The sequence below is a fragment of the Heterocephalus glaber genome, unplaced genomic scaffold (assembly GCF_053883595.1).
Source record: "Heterocephalus glaber isolate CG9 unplaced genomic scaffold, H.glaber_assembly_v1.0 deba00001606, whole genome shotgun sequence".
NCBI classification, from domain to species: Eukaryota; Metazoa; Chordata; class Mammalia; order Rodentia; family Bathyergidae; genus Heterocephalus; species Heterocephalus glaber.
In genome coordinates this window covers 38,477,822-38,501,619 of record NW_028258377.1, presented here as the reverse complement: position 1 = coordinate 38,501,619, position 23,798 = coordinate 38,477,822, and the positions used below count along the sequence as shown (strand labels likewise).

General features: G+C 38.2%; 1 protein-coding gene across 2 annotated transcripts in view; it reads right to left on the bottom strand.

Moving 5' to 3' along the window:
• Aff4 (ALF transcription elongation factor 4) overlaps positions 1–23,798 on the bottom strand; it is a 100,358-nt gene that overhangs the window by 10,097 nt on the left and 66,463 nt on the right. For both annotated transcript variants that reach the window (XM_004836585.4, XM_004836586.4), the window contains 14 exons: positions 18,918–18,954; positions 17,233–17,278; positions 14,070–14,124; positions 13,471–13,508; positions 12,884–13,046; positions 11,040–11,957; positions 8,463–8,551; positions 7,661–7,901; positions 4,370–4,464; positions 3,316–3,379; positions 3,073–3,209; positions 2,641–2,712; positions 1,683–1,776; positions 736–779 (listed from right to left, as the gene is read on the bottom strand). In XM_004836585.4, the coding sequence (XP_004836642.1) occupies positions 736–779; positions 1,683–1,776; positions 2,641–2,712; positions 3,073–3,209; positions 3,316–3,379; positions 4,370–4,464; positions 7,661–7,901; positions 8,463–8,551; positions 11,040–11,957; positions 12,884–13,046; positions 13,471–13,508; positions 14,070–14,124; positions 17,233–17,278; positions 18,918–18,954 (2,093 nt within the window). The remainder of the gene's footprint in view (positions 1–735; positions 780–1,682; positions 1,777–2,640; positions 2,713–3,072; positions 3,210–3,315; positions 3,380–4,369; positions 4,465–7,660; positions 7,902–8,462; positions 8,552–11,039; positions 11,958–12,883; positions 13,047–13,470; positions 13,509–14,069; positions 14,125–17,232; positions 17,279–18,917; positions 18,955–23,798) is intronic.

Sequence of the window (23,798 nt, the reverse complement as noted above, 5' to 3'; positions counted from 1 at the left end):
TGACTATAGGGGCTGGGGATTTAGCTCAGTGGTGCCACCGCCTACCTCACAAGCGCAAGGTCCTGAGTTTGATCCCTGGTACCAAAAAAGGAAAAAGAAAAACAAACAAAAAGAACCAGAATCTGATCATTCTATGACTACATATATATATTTTTGGTACCAGGGACCAAACTCGGGACCTTGTGCTTGCAATGCAAGCGGTGGCACCACTGAGCTAAATCCCCAGCCCATGCTATGACTATATTAATTTATATTCTTCATTCACAAATCAGGAAAAAATAATCTTAAAAATTATTTGGGACGGGTGTAGCTCAGTGGTAGAACATGTGCTTAGAATGCACAAGGCCCTGGCTGGGTTTGATCCCCAGCATCAACAAATGAAGAATGAATTAATATAATACTTTAATAAAATTATTTTAATTTGTAAAACAGTAGATAACATTTTTCCATTTTTGGAAAGGTGATCCCTAGCCATTCTACTTCCGTATTATATATAAATAAGCCTGCTCCAAACGATTATTGTGTGTATGCGGCATTAGAGTTTTAACTCAGGGTCTTCACACTGAGCTACACTTCCAGCTCTTTTTTATTTTGAGACAAAGGGTCTCATCTAACTAGCCCACTCTGGGGTCGAGCTTGCAATCCTCCTGCCTCGGCCTCTAAAAGTGCTGAGACTAAGTTACGTGCCACCGCATTTGCTGCAAATGATACTTTATAAAATAAAATTTGACCTACCTTCCTAAGCCAGGGGATGGTGCTTGAGAATTATTGTAAGAATTCTGTAGAAGAAAACAGAACATTCTTAACAAACAAAGAAGCAAAAAACACCACAACATATAAAGTACTAAATACATCTAAAAGCACTAGGCCAGAGTTCATCTTATGAAGCTGCATCAATTGAAGACACTAAAATGTGTGTGTATGTGTGTGTGTGTATGCACAACAGAAAGATGTTACTCAGTGAGAGCTGGGATGTCCTGGAAGACTGCATGAAGAAGCAAGGGAATAATGAATAACACTCAGATAAAGGGAAAGGGAAGTTGCATAGGGAAATGAGTTACACTATGTACAAAGAGGTGGCAGAAAAGACAATGTATGTGACCATACAGTTTGCCTAAAGCATAGGTTTAAACAAGGATGGGCCAGGGATTTAGCTCAGTGGTTCCACTGCCTGCCTTGCAAGTGCAAGGTCCCCAGTTCGATCCCTGGTACCAAAAAACCCAAAAAAACTAAAAACAAGGAATAAGAAAGAGAGAAACCTAAAAGACCTTATAGGCTTGGGTAAGCAGTACAGACCTAACCCTAAGGACAACAGTGAACTACTGAGGGGCTCCAAGTCACAACCAGAGCAGACTTTTAGAAGGATTTATGTGGTGCTGATCTGAAAAAACCATGGAAAATGTTTTAGAAAACTAAAATAGCAGTTTAAAGAAGCATGGTACTAGAAATAAAAGATCATTAAAGAGATAAATATAGCTGCTGCATACAGCTACATAAGTTCTACAATCAGATATACATACATTTTAAAATTTTCCCAAAAAACCTCAAACATATTTGAGAGTTCTGAAACAGCAGCTCCTCCCCTCATGAGTCTTACCTATATATGCGAGTACTTCTAGGGTAGGAAAGGGGGACTTCACAAATTTTGTCTCCTGGGAGACGCTTCTCTTTTGCATACTTACCTTCAGGTGCTCTGTCAGTGTCTTTGAGTACTTCAGAGCATTTTCCTTCTTCAGTTTGAATAGCCGCAGGTACAGCAAAGACTGGCATCTTAGGCTAGCCAATGGAAAAGGCAGTTTATTTACCAGGACAGCAGATTTGCCACAAATGCACAAGCAACCTTTGTGCTGTGCAAGACTAGAAGACTGGCTCTCGCAAGTGTGTAAGACTGAACATGTGAGCAGACCTCGGCACAATCCCCGGCCCCCATTATCTAGTCCTTTAATACATTGTTCTTTCTAACTACAGACAGGTCTCTTTACTCTTCTAACGTAGACTGTTCTTTCAAAGTAATTAACTCAGGCAGGCCCAGGGATTTAGCTCAGTAGTTTTGCCGCCTGCTGCGCAAGCTCAAGGACCCGAGTACGATCCCGGGTACCAAAAAAAAAAAAAAAAAGTAATTCACTCATTTACTTACACGTTTATTTATTTCTGTCTCCTCAAACTAGACTATAAACACCATGATGAATAGGACCATCAGATTAATTCACAGATACATTCCCACTGTTCGATACAGAGCCAGGCAGAGTAAACTAAAATAAGTGAAATAATAATATTTCCCTGGCTAAGAACAAAGCAAACAAGTCACAACCTTTTTCTCCTAAGAAAAGGAGATATATGTGAATGCAGAGAGAGGGTACGAAAAGGAGAGCTTGCACAAGCGATCACTTTAATTCAATGAAGAGTTCTAGTATTAATCCCACCCTACCAGCGCATTCATCAAAACAGAGATGGATCAGAGATAGAGTGACAACAACTACGATCTTTCAGTAGGAATTTTAAGTTATTTCCTGCTTGACTCTTTAAGAACATGTTTGTGACAGGGTTACGGAAAGGTATGCATGGGCTACTCTCAGAATACACAGCACAATTTATCAAGGGACTGCCTGTTACTGAACAGAGGCTAGAATGCACACTCACCAAAGCACTGTCAGTCTTTTGTCTGCAGCCGTAGCATCTGGGGCCAAGTAATTCTTCAGCTTCATAGTGTATCTGTGAATTAAGATAACAAGTAAGTGATGAGTACAATACTTGAGAGTTAGTTTAAGAATTCCGTAGAAAAAACAGAATATACTTAATAAAAAGGAACCAAAAACATCACTGCATATAAAGTACTAAATATATCTAAAAGCATCGGGGCAGAGCTCCTTAAGCTTCCCTTGATCTTGACTTTGTCCTAAAACATTAGAGTCAAACCTAAATAAAACACCCACTGAGACATCTAGTTGTCCTTTTCCAAGGAAAATGAAGGATTAAGCCTCCTCTTCAGTTTACGTATTTGGTTACATCAACCCCTTTCAAATGGACCAGAGAAATATTACTGCCAATGATGTGGCAAAGTTTTCCACTTACTTGATGAGCTCCACTGTGTCTGAATACATAGGGAATGGGGATTTGGATTCCTGAGCATTCTTCTCTAATGCATTCCCACATTCAATAAAGGACACCACAGCATCAAGATAGTATACTGCTTTCTCAAACCTGTCAGACTACAGAGAGAAGAACAAAAGGAACGAGTAGTGCTTCACTGAAAGTACAAACAACAAATTTAAGCTAATTTGATTAAACACGTTAAGTGCAAGAATATTTACATACCAATGCATCTGCATTGTGCTTTAGCTTTTTTGCTTCTTGTAAATAATGGTCTGCTGAGTAATTTCTGCAATGTAAATTTTCATTGTAAATAAAACAGCAAATTTTTAAAAAGATAACACTAGTTTCTAGTAATACTGTTTTCATACTCTTAAGAAAACAAACATCATTAAACATTCATCTCACTTTTTTTTGAATAAATGTTTTTATCAGGTTAACAACATATACCCATGGCAAATGTTTTACTGAGGAAAACAGAAACCAAGCTCCCTAGTGTGCATGAATGCACGTATGCACATATTTATTTTTTGCAGTCCTGGGAAGTGAATCCAGGGCCTTGCACTGAGCTGCGGCCTCAGCACTTTTTATATATTATTATAGTCTTTTATGTATATATTATAATATATACTAAGACAAGGCCTCACTAAGCCTAGACTGGGCTTGAACTTGTGGTCTTGCTGCCTCAGCCTCTCGAGCAGTTGGGATTAAAGGTGTGTACCACCACATCTGGCTCGAGCTCCCTAGTATTAACTCTCTTGAGTTGTTTTAAAGATTAAAAGCAAACAGGAACTAGGCATGGTGGCACACCCTGTAATCCCAGCACTCAGGAGGCTGAGGTGAAAGGACTGAGAATTTGAGGGCAGCCTGGGCTACACAGCAGGTTCAAAATCAGCCTGAAGTACAGTGAGACCCTGTCTAGAAAAAAAAGGACAAGGTAAGTAAGATATAGGTAGGAGAAATAACCTTTTAACAGAAAATTAAGGAAGCAACCGCACAGGTTTTCCTTAGCCAAGAAAACACTTATTTTAACAGTGTTACACAGTGATATCAGCAACAGTTACCGCCTACTGGAAGGCACCTCATCCTGATCCCCCCAAGGGTCATGCAGTTCAGTTAAAGGAGCAGTAGTGGACTAGGATTAGAGGGTGCTTTCAAGTTAAACTCGAAATATTCTGTGGATCACACACAAATATTAGACCTCTGGTCACTGACAGATATTAACCGTTGACTTGAAATCATTTCTTAAACGCATTTTTAAAAATCATATTTATCTCACCTGTCATCAAAGGCAAGCTTTGTTCTCCGAGGCTTAGAAGCATCAGGAATTGGTGTAGATGAAGGACAATTAGAGGAGCTATTTGGAGCCTTTTCCTAACCAAAAAAAAAAAAAATACATACAGTATGTTGAAAACTGTGAGGAGACTAAAAATTAAGCTAACAGCATTTCCTCAGCCACTGCTAAAATGAAAACAAAATTCCACTGTCTTTGTTTTCTTTTTGAGACAGGGTCTCACCATGTAGTTCAGGCTGGCCTTGAACGACTGTAGTCCAGGCGGGCCTCCAACTTGTGGTGATCCTCCTGGCTCAGCCTCCCAAGTTACAGGTGGGCGCCACCATGCCCAGCCAATTCCACTGTTTTTGGTGTTAATTTCTTTGTTATAAAACTTTGTTAAACTTTATAATGTAAACTTTTCTGTTTTGTTTTGCTTTTTTGGTACCGGAGATCGAACTCGGAACCTTGCGCTTGCGAGGCAGGCACCAGAATCACTGAGCTAAACCCCCCGCCCTATAATGTAAACTTTTTTTAACAAAATGGGTCCATTTTATTATGTAACCAAAACATTCATTCTCATATTTATTGAGAATTTACTATGAGTTAGGCACTGGGCTAGGCACTTGTTGAAATATAAGATACAAACTTCATAGCAAAATGGCACTAGAACTTAGGGCAAAATTTACTGGTCAATGAAAACAGCTACAATATTTATTAGGTGCTTAATCTTTATCAGGTACTAAGTTAACTAAGTACTTAGCACAGTTCTTCATCCTTCAACTCTATGAAATAGGTACTCTTGTTATACTGAATTAAAAAAAAAAAAGGAGTGTCAAAGAGGTTAAGTAAGTTGCCTAAGTTCATACATACTGATGTATGATCTGATCTGGCTCGTTCTAAAAGCCCATCCACTCTTAAACTTTATTCTGCTATCAACGATTCCTTTATACAAGGGCTCTCTCTTTCCAAATGCCTTATATACAGCCCTATCCTTAATAAGACCAATATATTATTTTCCTACAGTAAAACACTATAAACAGGGCCGGGGATTTAGCTCAGTGGTCCCGCTGCCTGCCTCAAAAGTGCAAGGTCCTGAGTTTAATCCCTGGTCCCCCAAACAACAACAACAACAACAACAACAAACCCCCCCCCCAAAACCCCACAACATTATAAATAAGTAGAATTTACCCTATCAACGCACATATGTTTCAACAGTAGAAAAACCTGATAATGTGTCATTTACACTTGTGCTTAAAAACTACTTAAAAGGGACCATGTAATAATTTTTTTCTGTCTTGTAAGAGCTTTTCAGGTCCATCTATAATATTATGGTTTACTTCAAGAAATGAAAATAGAAGTCCTAGAATCTGAGAAATGCTGGTAAAGTTTATGTTTATAAAATGCCTATATTTACATTTACTTGAGGAAAATTGAAGTTTTTTGAAACTAAAAAAATTTCCACATATTTCAACATACTTTTCTCCTATAAAAATTATATGTAATTTTGGTTTTCTAGGTTACTTAATTTTCTTTAGTTGATTAAAAAAAGTAGCTTATTTCCTAAGCCATAGATCTTTCTTCAACAAACTCATGTAACTGCCTAAATTAAAACTGCCAAAGACTAACATTAACATCTTTAATAACTGTCAAGTACCATAAGCTCTCAGCATCAAAATGGTAAGGGCATATTTTATATTTTGTTGAAAACAAGGCCAGGGATTTAGTTCAGTGGTTCTGCCGCCTGCCTCACAAGCGGAAGGACCTGAGTTCGATCCCCAGTACCAGAGTACCAAATGACTCCATCTGATCAAACAAATATTTCCTAATTACCCAGTAAGTAGGTTAGGCACTGGAGAACAGACACAAATACCTATTTTCAGGAATGACAAAGTTACTGAAGGAACTTTCTTCATAAGGAAGACATAGACAGTGATTTTTAACTACATATGAGATACAGTACTAGATAAGCTCACTTAATAAATGCATTTTCACAAAAAGCAACAGATGATTTAAGAAACAATTTCAGGGCCGGGGATTTAGCTCAGTGGTTCTGCCGCCTGCCTCGCAAGCGCAAGGTCCCGAGTTCGCTGCCTGGTACCGGAAAAAAATGCCCCCCCCCCCAAAAAAGAAAGAAACAATTATAAGCAATGGGCATGATGGAGCACGTCTGTAAATCCCAGCACTTGGGAGGCTGGAGCAGGAGGATCACTGTGAGTCTGAGGCCAGCCTGGGCTACACAGTGAGACCCTGTCACCACCCACGACCCCCAAAATTGCAGAGACCTTTACTCCTATACTTTAAGGGATAGCAAATGGAGAAAGAGCCAGTGAACTGGGACAGGGAAGAAAGCTAACAGAGCAGGGTCCTTGGGACAACTCTCCAAACTACTACAGAAGGGTGTTTGGCTGAAGAAAAAACCTTCTGTACATCACAGTTTGAGAACTGAATGACCTCAATTTTAAAAATTTACCATGTTTAGTAAGGATGACAGTTTTTTGTCAGTCTGAATTTTCAAGTCTCAAACTACTCACTTAAGTCACAAATAATAATCCAGGGAATTATATTGTTAAAAATTTAAGGATTTAATTTTTTTTTTTTTTGGTACCTGGGATTGAACTCTGGACCTTGCGCTTGCAAGGCAGGCACCGGAACCACTGAGGCTATGGATTTTAATTTTGTCTAACATACTGTTTGCTCCCGTTGAGATCAATTTAGAAAGCAATGCTAAGAACCTAGTAAACAAACTGAGGGAGACAGTCTATTGAAGAACAGCCCTGAAAAAACTTTGATCCAAATCTTCATCCACAGACATGAAGAATATTCTTCTATATTATGCGTATGTGTATAATTCTGTAATAATTTCAGTGTTAGCTCAGCTAACTTTTTTTTTCTACTTCAAGAATCAAAGTCAAGTGGTTGCTTTTGTCACTTTATGTAATGTAACTTGATTAGAAAGTCTAATTCCAAGAAATCCAAAGCCCACTGCAAACCATACATACACAAGTACTCAATCTAAGCACCAGAATCATTTGGTACTTGTTTTTAAAATGTCATAACCGACTTGTCCAAGTTTCTATCTGAATTAATAGGCATGGGGACAGCTTACTCATTGCTTTCATGATCTTAGATCATTATATAAATTTATCTTCAAAATTGTCACATAGTATAGGTAGACTGTATAAGCCTATGAATTTAATGAGATGTTTACAAAAATTTCAAAGCACAATGTTACCCTGAGGAAGTCACATAACAATGAAAGTGGCTTCTGAAAAGCTCAAGTTCCCAATATTGTACCTTAGCCTCCTTGGAGCTACTGGAAGTTTTCCCTTCAGTCTTTTTCTGCTTTGATGCGGAGGAACTGTTTTTGCTGCTGCCACTATTCTCCTTGTTGCTGTTACTGCTTGACTTTAAGGAAGATGACTGACTAATAGTCCTCTTCCTAGAGCCATGCTCTGATTTTGGATCTTTTGAAGGTGCGGGGCCAGCAGGTGAAGGTAACAATTCCTTTTCTTTTGCAGCACTCTGTTTAGATGACCTGTCAAACAAAATAAATGCCGCCTTCATCTTTCACACAGTAATATGGGGGGATGGATTTTTTTTCCTCTCTCTTTACCCGCTTTCAAAAAAATTTTATTTGCCCCATTTGATTACTGGGATACCTAATACTGTAAAACAAAATGAGACTGTAAATGCCATAAGGGTTGGTGGGCATTTTGTCTTTTTCTTCATCCATTTCTTTTTTCTCCACAGTTGTATACCATTTTGAAAATATAACCTGCCACACACAATTAGTCCTTAATACTGACTGAAAGAACAGATGAATGATAAAAAGAGATTAATGTTCACAACTTAGCAACATGTCTCTGGTAAGTTATAATCTTGCCATCTACCCAGAAAGTGATAAAGTTTAACTATTACTCATATCCACCCTCTCTCCTATTAAAGAAAATAGAAAAGAAAAAGTAAATCTTAAATGCTTTCCACTCAGCATAGGCACACATGTGGTATCAGCGACAACATGTTAGAAAGTATCCAGGAACAAATGCTATACATATATTAACCACTCTGGCTGGCAACATGTTTTGGGGAGACGTACTCTCTGTTGCTGGGTGGCTTGTGGCCTGATGAGTTCTTGTCCTCTGTTTTGGGTTTTTTGCTCTCACTGGCTCGGTTATCATCTTCATTCTGGATGAAAAAATGGAAAACAGCAGCTACCGGGTCTGGTTTTTAAAAATCTAACTTCAGCTTTGACCACTAGAAACCTCCAGTTTATACCTGATAAAACCTCAGAAATAAGATAATGAGAAGGAGAAGAGCTCCTTTAAACAATGTATAATAATGAAGGTCTTAAGGCTGAGAAAGGTCTCCTATTTTAGATACATAGAATTTCCAAATACTGTAACAGATTTCCTATAGTTTTAGATGGCATTTTCTTTTAGGTAATGATTTTGGAAGAGAAGGTATTCCATAAACTTATAATTAATATATAACTCATATATCATGAAACTCAATCTTTGAAACTACAGAATTCTATGGCATTTGGTATATTCATAGTTGTAGAACCATCACCTTAATCAATTTCAGCACATTTTCATCATCCCAAAAAGATACTCTATACCCATAAGCATTCTTTCCCCATTCTCTCCTCCCCTCAGATCCAACCATTAATCTACACATTCTGTCTTTCTAGATTCTGGATATTACATATAAGCGGAATCACATATGCATGGTCTGTTGTGTCTGAATGTTTCACTTAGTGTAAACTCTTTGTAAGGCCCATTCATGTTGTGGTATAGATCAGTATTTCACACTTAGGGCTGAATAGTGGATATATTACATTTTAGTTATCCAGTCAACAGTTCACAGCCATTCAGGATGACTTTTTAGCTTTCTTCCTTTAAATTGCACCTGTTGGGTATTGTGTCTCAGCAATAAACAGAGTGACTAAGAGGACCGGGGATTTAGATCAGTGGTTCCACCACCTGCCTCACAAGCACAAGGACCCGAGTTCGATCCCCGATACCAAAAAAAAGTGACTAAGATCTAAAGTAATTCTATATTTAACTTTTTATGGAACTACCAAACTGTATTCTAAAGCAGCTGCACTAGCTCATATTCCTACTAGAACTGTACCAAAGTTCCTACCCTTCTAGATCTTCACTAGCATTTATTATAGTTTCAGCTTTTCAGTATAGCTAAGCCCAATGAGTTTTAAAAATCTTTATGGCTGAAATTTTAAGCAGTGGATCTATTATTGATATGACATTTGTAGGTGAATCTAAGTTTTACTACTGCTCTAAAAACCAGGCACAAGAACATAAATATTCTGTCATAAGAAAAGAGTCTGTTCCTCTGTACAAATGATTAAAGATGAAGAATGAGAAAAATGAAGAAATGAAAAAATGCTACCTACAACTTTTTTTTTTTTGGTACTGGGGATCGACCTTGAGGCTTTGTGCTTGTGAGGCAGGCACTGGAACCACTGAGCTAAATCCCAGGCCCTATCTACAACTTTTATTGCCTTGTACAAATGTCTCTTCTCAGTTTTACTGACTTTGTCTCCAGGAATTGACTCTGATACTTTATTAAAACCACGTGTTTCAAAAATCATAATCAAGTTTCCTGGTGTTATACACTTTATAAAATCAAAATCTTGGGCTGGGGATTTAGCTCAGTGGTTTCAGTGCAAGCGCAAGGACTTGAGTTTGATTCCCGGTACCAAAAAAAAAAAAAGTTACAAAATCAAAATCTTTGAGATGAGATCTCGCTACAATGTTCAGGCTGGCCTCAAATTTTCAAACCTCTTGTCTCAGTCCTAGTTGGGATTACTGGCACACACCACTGAGTGTGCCATGTTTATATGACTGTTATCCTTAAATCTTAGTCATGAGTTTTCTCATTTCCTGGGCCTACAAAAAGCTAACCTTAACTATACACCAAATTTTGGTCCTAAATTATCTTGGATGTACTTAAAAATAAGAGCTTGTGAGGTCCAGCAGGGTTTTCCCCCTGTGGTGCTCAGGATTAACTCAGAACCTCACATATGCTGGTCACGTGCTCTACCACTAGCTAAGCCTTCAGCCCCAGCAGATGTTTTAAGTTCTGAACTTTAAGGGAAAAAAGCTAGGCACAGACACATGCAGGGTGGGTGAAATTCTCAAGCGTATCAAAATTTTGAGGGCTTTTTGGTATCGGGGATCGAACTCGGGGCCTTGTGCTTGCACAGCAGGTGGCAAAACCACTGAGCTAAATCTCTGGCCCTAGTTGGTTTGTCTGTTTTTTTAAGCTGGATTTAACCAATTATCTTAAAAGTGTGACTTGGTTTGGTTATAAATAGAAGAGAAAGGGTAGAGGTTGTATCCCAACTAGAACCAGACACAACCAAATTTTTAAGAATGCTGCAAATGCCTCTACTCCACTCTCACTTCTACTCTGGCCATCATATACTGTCAACAGAGGTGACTGGCTCATTTCTTATTTAGTTAAAAACTATTCTGCTCTACCAAGGGAGACAGCACAGAAATCCTCAAGAGTCTGCTCTATATTAGTCTCAATTGGGCCTTGGGCTCATCCCACTATTTTCTCTTATAACTTAAGACCTACTCACTGAGATTTCCATAGCATTTCAGATAGAGATGTTTTTAAATGAACAACAACAACCACCTTTACAAACCTTATGTTTCCTCTTTCCTTTGTTGGAAACTTTTTCTGAGGCTTGCTTCTGAGCCTCTCTTGTGTGCTTTTCTGGCACATTTTTCTTTTCCCCCTTGGGTGGTTCTGTCTCTTTGTAAGGCTTTCCTGGTATTCTGGTCAAGAGATTCAGGTCAATCTTCACAATAAGTGGATACCTGTCATCAGGCTCACTGAGGGGTGAAAGGAGTTCCTTCTCTTCCATGGGAGAGAACATTCGTTGCCGGAAAAAGCTATCTTCTTCCTCCACAGAGGAGGGTTTCACAGGAGTCCTGTTGCTATCAGGGTACTTGGGAGTTTGTGAGGAAGGAGGAAGGCTTTCACTTTCATCTGAATCTGAGGATGAGGTATCTGTTTCTATGATTTCCCTTGATTTCTGGGAAGATTTACTTGTTGACTTATATTTCTTTTTCTCTGCTGTAGGTCGAGGGGAAGATTTGGACTCCTTTTTTATATTGGGTTTCCTTGAGCCTTTGGTGGCTGCTTTGTGTCTGCTGGAGGGCAAGCTGGTAGCCATGTCTACAGGGGTTTCACTTTCTATCTTCAGGCCTCCTCGGGGCTCTTCAGCAGCTGCCTTCTCAGCTTTTTTGGGTTGCTTTTTGCCCACAGTTCTCCTTTGTGTTGTGCTATCGCTCTGTGCGGGGGACTTCTGCCTCCCACGCCCACTTTCTGATCCCTTTTGGATGGTTTTGGAGTCTCGTCCAGGAGTAGTAGAACTGGTTTCTTTAGGCCCACCTGGCTCAGTGTAGCTATTCCCAGTAACCGGCTCACGGCCTTCCTTTTTGTAGCCTTGAGATGATGGAATGTTACTATCTACAGAAGAAGCTGGTGAAACTTTATGTGGGTTTACTTTATTCAACCAATTATCAAGTTGCCACTTGTTTGTGGGTGGTGGTTCAGGCTGAAAAACAGAGAAATATTTATTTTTTTCTTTTAATATTGAAGCTTTCTCCTTTACAATGTCTAGGAGTAAGAAAAATGTAATTCCTGATGAAATAAAAGTACCTGCTTTTAAAGGTTCCAAGTGGACTGAAGCATAGGGTGAAAGACTATCAGCTCCAATCACGTGAGTTAGAAGATGGGCTTACTGTTATACGTGGCCTATCAATAGCAAATAATCCTCTTCGGAATCCAATTTGAATCCATTATCAAGTACCAAGAGAGATTTTTATGCCCCTCTCCTTTACTGGACATTGAACTCGGACCTGGCACTGAGTTACATCTCTAGCCCATTTTTTTGCTTTGTTTTGAGGCAGGGTCTTGCTAAGTCACTAAGCTGGCCAGGGTGTGCTTGAATTTGCAATCCCTCTGCCTCAGGCTCCCAAAGTGCTGGTATTACAGGTGTGCGCTACCAAAATGGGCAAAAAGAAAAAAAGACTTTTTAAACCACATTTTAAGCTACAATAAAATTATACGATATGATTCACTTTGTATTGTTTACAATACCAATGTAATATGAACTGCTATGTTGACACACAAAAGACCAGGCTAAAGAAATCTAATACTTGGGGCTAGGGATGTAGCTCAGTGGTAAAGTATTTGTCTATTATACATGAAACCCTGGATTCAATCTTTAGCACTACCGACCCCCAATCTAACATTTTAGCGACCCATAATATGACCTTAAGTAGTTACTAATCTACGAAAAATGTTTGTTCAAATAATAAAGAAAATGAAGTATTTAGGTTTTAAGATACACAATTCAACTGTCTTTTGTCAAAATATGTAACCTTCTGTCCTTCTTCACCTTTTACATCTGAAGAGTTCTCCACAAGACATTGCTAAAGGCCCGGAGAGGGCCCGTGAAGGCGGCTGCCCCCCTCTTACCTCAGGAGAGGCGCTCTGCGACGGCTCATTGGCCTCGCTGTCACTGGAACTACTTTCACTTTCTGAGTCAGATCCAGAGCTGCTTTCAGATCCACTATGGCTGCTAGAATCATCCCTGGAATTGTCTGCTCCTTCACTATTATGATGTGAAGGTTCAGAGTTGCTAATGGAGGTGAAACATATAAATGAAGAAAAGTTTCTTTTACAGTGACAATAAAAAAATCATCCAAATCTGACAGCCAACTTTATTTACAATGTCTTCCTAAGCTGTTACAATTCAATGAACCTAGAACTTCGTTATAAATGAAATAAACACTTCCCTAAACAAATTTCTGATGTGCTATTCAGCTATTAATACTCCCATTTTAAAAAGTTTGAGGTCTAATTTACATATCATAAATTCACCCAGTTTAAATGTCTAATTTGATGATTTTTAAACACCTAGTTTTCAGTATTAATTTACAGAATTCTAAAACCACCATCACAATTGCCAATATTTACTTTATAAGGCCATTTATTATATCACTAACAATGTTAATCAGGCTGACCTTACCCCTCCAAATAAAATAAAATGAAAAGATGCCCACCTTCCTGGTGTACCTCTTGGCATTGTTTTATCACAGTCCTAAAATTAAAGCATAAGAAAGAAATCTGTGAATGAACAAATGGTACTCTATTTGTGTAATGTGAACACTATCCTGAACTCTTTCTTAATTAACAAACTGCTGAGCCCGGGGAATTTAGCTCAGTGGCACCATGCCTGCCTTGCAAGCACAAGGTCCCGAGTTCGATCCCCAGTACCAAAAAAAAAAAAAAAAAAAAAAAAAAAAAAAGCTCTGCACAGCAATAATCTCCTGCTTCATAAATATGTTTTGACTGATAATAAATGTTAAAGAGGGCCGGGGATTTAGCTCAGTGGTTTTGCTGCCCGCTGTGCAGTTGCAAGGACCCGAGTTCGATACCCAGCACCAAAACAAAACAAATAAATGTTAAAGAGAAGACAAGGAAAAAAGTGAAGGTTTACAGACAGTGTAGGAAAACTACAACATTCCAGTGTCAGGAAAATTATGAAAAGAATTTATTTCAAACAACTGGCTCATAAATATTATTATTCAATTATGATTTTTTGTAAAATCAAATGCAAACAAATACTGTATGACAGGGGAAATGATTATAGCAGACACACCTGTTCCCCATCACTGTCTTCACTGCTGCTTAGCTTTAAGTCATCCTTTAACATACTAGAGAGAAAGGGGAGAGAGGATTATTATTTTTGAAATAGTTTATCACGGCATGCCAAAGTATTAGTATCTATCAATAATACTAGAAATAATCACTGTGAGAGCCGAAGATTTAATTGAAAAGCAAAGCAACAAACAGAAAACCGAGAAAAGAATTTAATCATTTCATAAGCTCTAAACTGTCATGGGTGAAACAGTCACCTTTTTTTTTCCCAATTAAACATAAGCTATTTCCTATAAACTCTCCCATTTACTTCTCTTATCACCAACTTTTTTCTAAATGCATGCGTATACCCATTATATCACGATTTAAACAAATTAACACAGCCATATCCAACAGACCACTAGAGAAATGTAACTCCTAAATAAAGCAAGATAAAAGGTAAGTATGAACCAAGTCTCTTTGTTCTCAATGTTCCCAAAGGAGAGATTCATACAATCATTGGCAATGGGATAACGGTGAAAAACAGAAGAACACAATTTCCTAAGTCAATAAATGCCTTAGTGTGAAGAACAAATGCTCTCTGTAAGCAGCATAAATGAGCAGCTATGAAGTTTTAAATCTCCAGGTTCCAAGTCTTCCTTGATCAAACTTCAAATTAGTTTTGAAAAATACACATAAATATCATAAGCTGATATTTTCTGGAATTTGTTTTTAAAAGTAAAATTAAAAATTTAAGTTTTCCTTATAAAATGAAAACCATTAAACCTTAAATCTGCATTACAATCTACAAAACACTGTCTTTTTATGAGAGTAAAAAATTAACACAAAGTTTAGGGAGAACTGCATTTGAAAAATGTCTGAATTTCTCATTACCAGTTGGTTCTACTCTACCTTTCTTTTTAAAATGTCAGAAGTCTCCAATCAGTGGGATGGAAATCTTTCATTCCAGTAACTACTTGTACTTTTCCCTCAAAAGCTCAATCCACTTTTCTAAATATGACTCAAAAGTTCAAATTATTATACAAAATATCCCCTTGAAATAAAGTAACCATATGATTATATAATAAAGAAAAGTTGGGACCGGGGATTTAGCTCAGTGGTTCTGCCACCTGCCTCGAAAGCTCAAGGTCCTGAGTTTGATCCCCGGCACCAAAAAAAAAAAAAAGGAAAAGTGTTGTAAGATTGGCTTAATCAAAGGGGATGGAAAAAAGAGTTTTGTTTTTAGTGTTTTTTGATAGGGTCTCACTACATGGTTCAGGCTGGCCTTGAACTCACTATGGAGCCCAGGCTATCTTTGAAATCATGGCAATCCTCCTGACTCATCCTCCCAAGTGCTAAGATTACAGGTCTGAGCCACCATGCCTGGACAGTTTTGTTTTGGAGAAGGGTTTAGTGCATCTCTATGACTGACTTTCTATAAGGAAATGTACTTACCCTGAATTCTCCCAGGCCTTATGATTTAATAACGGCAGCTCAAGGAATATATTCACATATACAAATACAGTGTGTCAAAGGTTTTACTAAACTGCTCAGTGTCCTGCATGCTGTTGTTCTCTTAGCAACCAAAGTGGTATGGTAGGCATGCATCAGTTCTTTGATATAAATGGTAAATAAAAATAAAATTTGAATTCTTCAGCAGCGCAGGAGGAAGCTTCTTTTCTTTGTTTTGATTTTTTCTTTTTTTGTGTGTGGTGCAGGGGTTTAAACCCTAGTCCTCCCTTCTTCAACTGAAGAGGCTACTGTTAGAGATAAACAGTACAGTTTGTGATTACAGCATAAACAGCTGGCACTGTGACCACAAGGACTTTTTTATTAGTACATGTTTGTAATACATACTGGCTACATTCATCACGGGGAGCTGCTACATGTACATAGCATATCTTAATTCTTTTTACTTCCCTGCCTCTGCTTTGCTCTTCCCTCCAGCAAGGTTGGAATTTTGTTTCAAAAGCTGAGTTAACCTGTGGTTTTAAGAGTTCACAAGTCCACTCCTTAAGCCGGAATTTATTACCATCCAATACACTACCCTATTATTATTATTATTATTTTTGCAGTGATGGGGATGGAACCCAGGCAGCACAGAATTATTCAGTTGGTTTGTTTTCTCGGTACTGGGAACCGAACTTAGGACCTTGCACTTGCCGGGCAGGTGCAGCGCCACTGAGCTACATCCCTGGCCCTTTGCACAGAATTATATACCCAGCTCTTTTTCATTTTGAGACAAGGTCTCACTAAGTTGCCCTGACTAGCCTCAGACTTGCGATCCTTCTGCCTCAGCCTCCCAACTAATTAGGATTACAGGCATGTACCACCACTCCACCCCTTATTACATTTTGATATATATTCCTGGTTCTGCCAGCAAAATAAAAATAGGAAAATTTAGCCAGGAGTGATGGCACATGCCTGCAACCTCAGCTACTTGGGAGGTAAGAGGATCTCAAGTTCAAGCTCAGTCTGAGCAACTTAGTGATATCGTGTCTTAAAATAAAAAGGGCTGGGGAGTATGTAGCTCAGCGTGAAGGTCTTGTGTTTGATCCCCACTAGCACTTCATCCTCCCCCCAAAAAGAAAGGGAAAATTTGAACGTAGTACAACCTGGACTGCTTCAACATATAACACCTTAGTAGTGAAATGGAGAGCTTACACGGAAGAATTCTGTCTTCTTTAGGATTAAATATAAGCTATGAATATATACACAAACAGAAACACACTTCTCTGAGATGAGAAAAAACCGTGATCTCCCTGCAGGGGTAGGCAAATCATGACCCACAAGCCAAATCTACCCCACCACTGTTTTGTAAAGAAAGCTTTATTGGAATACACCCATAATCATGGTCTATGACAGTTTTTATAGTACAATGACAGAACTGGGTACACAGGACAGAGGCCATGTAGCTGTGAAAACCTAGAAATTTTCATTATCTGGGCCTTTACATAAAAGTTTGCCTACCCCTGCCTTAAAGATAAGTATATCTGCCCAGGGATGTAGCTCAGTAATAAAGTATATATGCCTTAGCATGCATAAGGCCCTGGGATCAATTCTCAATGCCACAAAAAAAAAAAAAAAAAAAAAAAAAAAAGATGAATATTGCTAATTATTATTCAAAACATTCAGATACTATAGATAGCTTTTAGCAAAGCAAACTTATTAAGCAATAAACTTACGATTTAGACTGGTGGCCATTTGAAGTTTTAGTAGGATTATATCTTTCTAGAACAAAAAGAAGGCTGAAATAAGCAAATGAAGTTGGCTATTTGGACTACAAAACATCAATCAAAATATCTACTCTCAAAGAAATATAAACTGAAACAATGACCTATTAATTCTGCATCCATTTTATTTTATTTTTTGGTACTGGGGATTGAACTCAGGACTCTGTGCTTGCGAGGCAGGGGGCGGAACGAGAGCTAAATCCCTGGCCCTATTCTGCATCCATTAAAATGGCAACACACTGAAATCCAATAATATGACAGGGTGGGTATGAGGAAAACAGGCATGCCTGTATGCTGCTGGTAGGACTGTAAACTCACACAATCTTTTTCGAGGACAATCTGTCATCTTATCTCATCAATACTGTAACTATACTGCTAATGACCTATCTCAATGAAACAAAGTTATTTTGTAGATGTATCTGGAGGAACAAACACATACAGAGGAATGGTTTTTAACAGCAAAAGCTGAAAATAAATGTTCATCAGTAGAGGACTGGTAAAAAAAAATTAGGATCCTTTCATATAACACAATTTTAGTATTAGAACAAATGAATGAGGCTTTATAGTGATGGTGATAAATTTTAAAATAAAGTGAGTAAAACAAGATAACAAAGAGTAGATGCAGTTTATGATCCTCTTTGCCAGAGTTAGCTTTGGGGGGAGAGAATGAGATGGCATAGAAGCAAAGATGAGACATTCTTAAAAGAAAAGCAGGGCCGGGGATTTAGCTCAGTGCTTCTGTCACCTGCCCGAAAGCTCAAGGCCATGAGTTCGATTCCAGGTACCAAAAAAAAAAAAAAAAAAAAGCAAAAATGTAAATGATCTGGTCTATAGCTCGATATTTTGTACATATCAACAATGTCAGGTCCCTTTTTTAACACAGCTATGAGGCAGAACTAAAATGGATACAAAGATATAGAAAATTTAACATTAAGATATGCTAGCTTCATATCTTTGCCTTAAGATCACTAATAATAGCTAGCAAAGGATCAAAAAAGTCCCATTTTCATCTCTCAAAACACCTTAAAAGCAGTATAAATCTAAGTTATTTAAGAAATTGTTTCCCTTGGCAAAAATAACTGTTTTGTTATAGAGCTTTATGGTAAAGTGCAGACATCTGCAATGGTTCCTGACCTTAGTACTACTGATCTACACATCTCTTGGAATCCCATATAAATTCCCACACGTTCTTCTAGGAGGTCAAGAGCTGGGGTGAAAGTAGGGTGTAGAAGACTGTAGATTTTCTACCCAGACCGTAAGACTCAGGAAGAACAGAGAATACATAAATACAGGAAGACCAGAGCCACAGTCAGCTAAAGTAACCTGTGCTTGCCTACAGTTTGACCCTAACAGAACCAAGTCTTCTTCATGGAAGGGGAAAGACAGAAGCATGGCTCTTGAGTTTATGAGGTGCCCATCAGATTGAATTTATAGACTTTCAACTATTACTTCAAATTAAAATAGCTTATTTTGATCTCTAATGACCTACAGTTCTATTTTTTTAAAGAAGCAATTACTATTTATCAGATCATGTAATTATAAGACATGGAAAAAGAATTACTAAAGTAATCTGAAGGGTGGCCCATATGCTCTATTAATAACTTAATTTGAAAACGAAATGGAAAACAAATACTCACTTTGTTCTCCAGGGCCAAAATTGGACTGCTGAGACTCCTAAAGAAAAGGAACATAAAGTTATACAGAGTGATTTTAAGAGAGAGCAGTTCATTAGCGGAAAATGCTTCCCACTACGTAAAAATGATTCTAATACACAAAAGAAAAAGCACTGAAAGAATGTGATGACTATTTAATTATGGAGGCAATTTTCTAGTCAATAATGGACTTTACCAGAGCATCAGCAATGCTTTATAAAGAGCTATGTTACTCGGTAGACTTTACCAGTCATCTCTTTTCAGCAGCACCTGCAGCACTCATAACTTAATTTGGAGGTCTGGAGAGCAAACAATTTCAATTTAAGAATTTTGGTCTTGGGCCTGGGATTTAGCTCAGTGGTTCCACTGCCTGCCTCACAAGCGCAAGGACCCGAGTTCGATCCTCAGTACAAAAAAAGAATTTTGGTCCTAAGGAAATGCTTAATATTTTACCACAAACATATACCAATAAAAACACCTTCAAACGTTGAAAAGAAAATGCTTTTTTAAAAAGGCAATACTAGGGCCAGGGATTTAGCTCAGTGGTTCCACTGCTTGCCTTGCAAGTGCAAGGTCCCGAGTTCGATCCCTGGTACCAATAAATAAAAAGGGAACGCTTCATAATTTTTTTTAAAAAGGCAATACTAAACACAGTATACTAGGCAAAAATAACTATATAACCTATAGATATTGAAAAAATACCACTTCTATAGATCCCCCCAAAAAACAAAAACCACATGGATATTGCCATGTTATTTTATTCCATCTCTCAATGTCCCAATATCTTATAAACCATTAGCTGTGTGAGAATGAGATGGTCGTCTATTTCTTCTCAAAAGTCCGATAACAGTTTAGCAACTGGCACTGAAGACGCATCAACACAAAATGTTACTGTCAATGAAAGAAACATGGCTTTCTAAGTAATATTCATGATTAGATGTTTTATGTACTATGAGTATTTCCAGGTTGAGTTTCTACTTGATACCTGATGTAGTGCTAAAATTATATAGAGATGCCTCAAAAGCCTACTTAAAAATAAACAATCTTCTTTTACAACATTATTACTTGTGGAAAAGCAATCCAAATAGTAAGAAAGCAAAATTATAGCTCTGCTATTTAAAAAATGTAAAACTAAACTAGGCACAGTTGTGCACACCTCTAATCTCAGCACTCTGGGAGGCTGAGGCAGAAGGATTCCAAGTTCAAGCCCAGGCTGGGCAACTTAATGACTTACTGAAAACCTGTTTCAAAAAAGGAGTGAAGGCTTGCAGGGAATGTAGCTCAGTGTGAAGACCATGGGTTCAATCCCCAATCTCTGCCTCAAAAAAGTTTGTAAACCTATGACCTAGTCATTGATTTTCAAGAAGGATGCCAAGACCACCAACAGAGAAAGAACTGTCAATTGTCCTGTTTTTCTTTTTTTGGTAGCGGGATCGAACTCGGGACCTTGCGCTTGCGAGGGAGGCGGTGGAACCACTGAGTTAAATCCCTAGCCCATGAAAGAACTGTCTTTTCAACAAATGGTGCTAGGGAACTGAATAGCCACATGCAAAAGAATGAAGTTAGACCTTTACATCACATTGTACAAAAAAAAGTTAAGTCAAAATGATCAAAGATCTAACTGAATGAAAAAGCCACTGCTGTAAAATTCTTAGAAAAGAAAAGAAAATTAGGACCAGGGATGTAGCTCAGTGGCATAGTCCTTGCCTGTCAGGCATAAGGTCCTGAGTTCGATTCCCAGTACCAGAAGGGGAAAGAAAAAAAAGAAAATTAAGAACTTCTGTACTCTAAAAGACAACATCAAGAAAGTGAAAAGAGAATTTACAATTTACACAATAGGAGAAAATATCTGCAAGAGGAGAAAGTGAAAAGAGAATTTACACAATAGGAGAAAATATCTGCAAGAGGAATTGGCATCCACAATAAAAAAAGACCTCTTACAATTCAAAGATACAAGACAACCCAATTTTAAAAATGAAAAAATCATCTACAATACTAAACATTTCTCCCAGGAAGAAATATAAATAGCAAATAAGTTCATGAAAGATGTTTGATATCATCCATCATCAGGGAAATATAATCAAACCATGATGAGATACTATTGCATATTCATTAGGATGACTAAAATAAAAAAGCCAGGCATGGTAGAACATGCCTGTTACCCAGGAGGATCCCTGTGAGTTCAAGACCAACCTGAGCTCCACAGTGAGTTTAAGGCCACACAGCGAGGCCTTGTCTCAAAAAAAAAAAAAAAAAAAAAGACACACATTGACAAGGATGTAGAGAAATCAGAAAGCTGGTGGGAATGTAAAATGGTACAAATGCTTTGGAAATATTCTGCCAGTTCCTCAAATGATTAAACACAAGTTAACTATAAGTTGTAGCGATTCTACTCATATTTATATAACCAAGCAAAATGAAAGCATATGTCCACACAAATACTTCTACAAGAATGTTTACGGCAGCATTATTCATAATAAAAAATTGAAACAACTGAAATAACCAAGAGCTGATGAACGTATCAAGAAAATGTGACTAGCAGGGTGTAGTGGTATATGCCTGTAATCCCAACACTCAGGAGGCTGAGGCAGGAGGATCGCTGCAAATTCAAGGCCAGCCTGGCCTACATAGTGAGTTCAAGGCCAGCCTGAACTACAAAGTGAGAGCCTGTCTCAAAAAACAAAAAGCAAAGGGCCAGGAATTTAGCTCAGTGGTTCCACTGCCTGCCTCACAAGCTCAAGGTCCCAAGTTCGAGCCCCGGTACCAAAAACAAAAAACAAAAACAACAAGGTGACTCATGTAATGCAATATTTGTCCCTGAAAAGAAAATACTCATACTTGCTATAACTTGAGTGAATGCAGAAGACATGCTAAGTGAAAGAGTCCAGTTACAAAAAAATTACATATTATAAAAGCCCACTTACATGAAATGTCTGGAACAGAACAATTTATAGAGATAGACTGCTGGTTGCTCAGGAGGGAGTCTAGAGGGAAAGGGTATGAAATTTCTTTTTGGAGTGATGAAAATGTTCTAAAATTGTGGTGATGGCTCTACATATCTATAAGTATACTCAAAACCAATGACTTGTACATTTTAAAAGGATGAATTAATTACATGGCAAGTGAATTTTTGCGAAGTGTAATACTGGGATTGAACCTGGGCCTTTGCACTGATCTACATTCCCCAGCCCTTTTAAAATTGTAAGACAGGGTCTCACTATGTTTCCCAAGATAGGTTCAATCCTCCTGTCTCAGTCTCCTGAGTAGCTGGGATTATACGTGTGCACCACCACATCCAACTCAATCACACTTTTTCAAAAAGCATAAATAGGGCCGGGGATTTAGCTCAGTGATTTTGCTGCCTGTTGTGCAAGCACAAGGACCTGAGTTCAATCCCCGGTACCAAAAAAAAAAAAAAAAAAAAAAAGTATAAATAGAAGCCGGCTGTGGTGGCACATGCCTGAAATCCCAGCACCTGGTAGGCTAATGCAGGAGGATCACTGCAAATTTGAAGTCAGGCTGGGATTGCTGTGAGTTTAAAAAGTGGTGCTGGGAAAACTGGATATCTACCGTATGTTGAAGACCAAAATTAAAGCCCTACCTCTTATCCCATACAAAAATCAAATCAAAATGGATGAAAGACTTGTAAGACCTGAACCTGGAAGTGCTAGAAGAAAACATGGGGGAAACACATGAAGCCATAACCATAGGCAAAGACATCCTAAACAGGACTTTTAGCACAGGAAGTATCAAGAATGAACAAATGGGACTACATCAAACTAAAAGGTTTCTGCACAGCAAGAGAAACAACTAACAGAGTGAAGAAACAGCCTACAGAATGGAAAAGAAAATCTCTGCCAGTTATTCTTCTGACAGAGGATTAATATCCAGAATATATAAAGAACTCAAATTCTTAACACTAAAAAATTAAATAGAGGGCCGGGGATTTAGTTCAGCGGTTCTGCCGCCTGCCTTGCAAGCACAAGGATCCGAGTTCGATCCCCGGCACCAAAAAAACAAAAAACAAAAAACAAATTAAATAGAACAATCAATAAATGGGCAAATGAATTGAAGAGACATTTCTCAAAAGAAGTACAAATGAGGGGCCAGGGATTTAGCTCAGTGGTTCTGGTGCCTGCCTCGCAAGCGCAAGGACCCGAGTTCGATCCCCGGTACAAAAAAAAAAAAAAAGAAGTACAAATGGTCAATAAGTATAAAAAAATGTCCATCATCTTTAGCCATTATGGAAATACAAATCAAAACTACACTGTGATCCCCATCTCATCCTACTCGGAATGGCCATCATGAAAAGTACAAAAAACAATCTGCTAGCAAGAATGTGGGTGAATAACGAACACTTCTACTCTGTAAGTGAGAATGTAAATTAGTATAATAGTCACTATGGCAGTCAGTACGGAGGTTCATCAAAATAACTAAAAATAGAATACCATATAACCCAGCTACACTCCTCTTTGGCATATACTTGAAGCAATTCAAGTCAGCATGCTGTAGGGATATACCTGCATACTCATGTTTATTATGGCACAACTCACACCAGTCACGATATATAACCAGCCTAGATGCCCATCAAGATGAACGGATAAAGAAAATGTGGTATACGCAATGGAGTGTTATTCAGCCATAAGAAAGAAAGAAATTCTGTCATTTACAAAGGGGGGGGGGGACAAAGGATCTGAAGACTACTGTGTTCATCAAAATGAGCCAGATCCAGAAAGACAAGTATTGCAAGTTCTCCTGAATATGTATAATCTAAAAAAGATGACAAGAAAGAACGGTGATTATTCCTAGACAGGAGAAAGGGAATAAGGAGAAAGACAGGCAGACTATTTCTTAAGGAAATTGTAA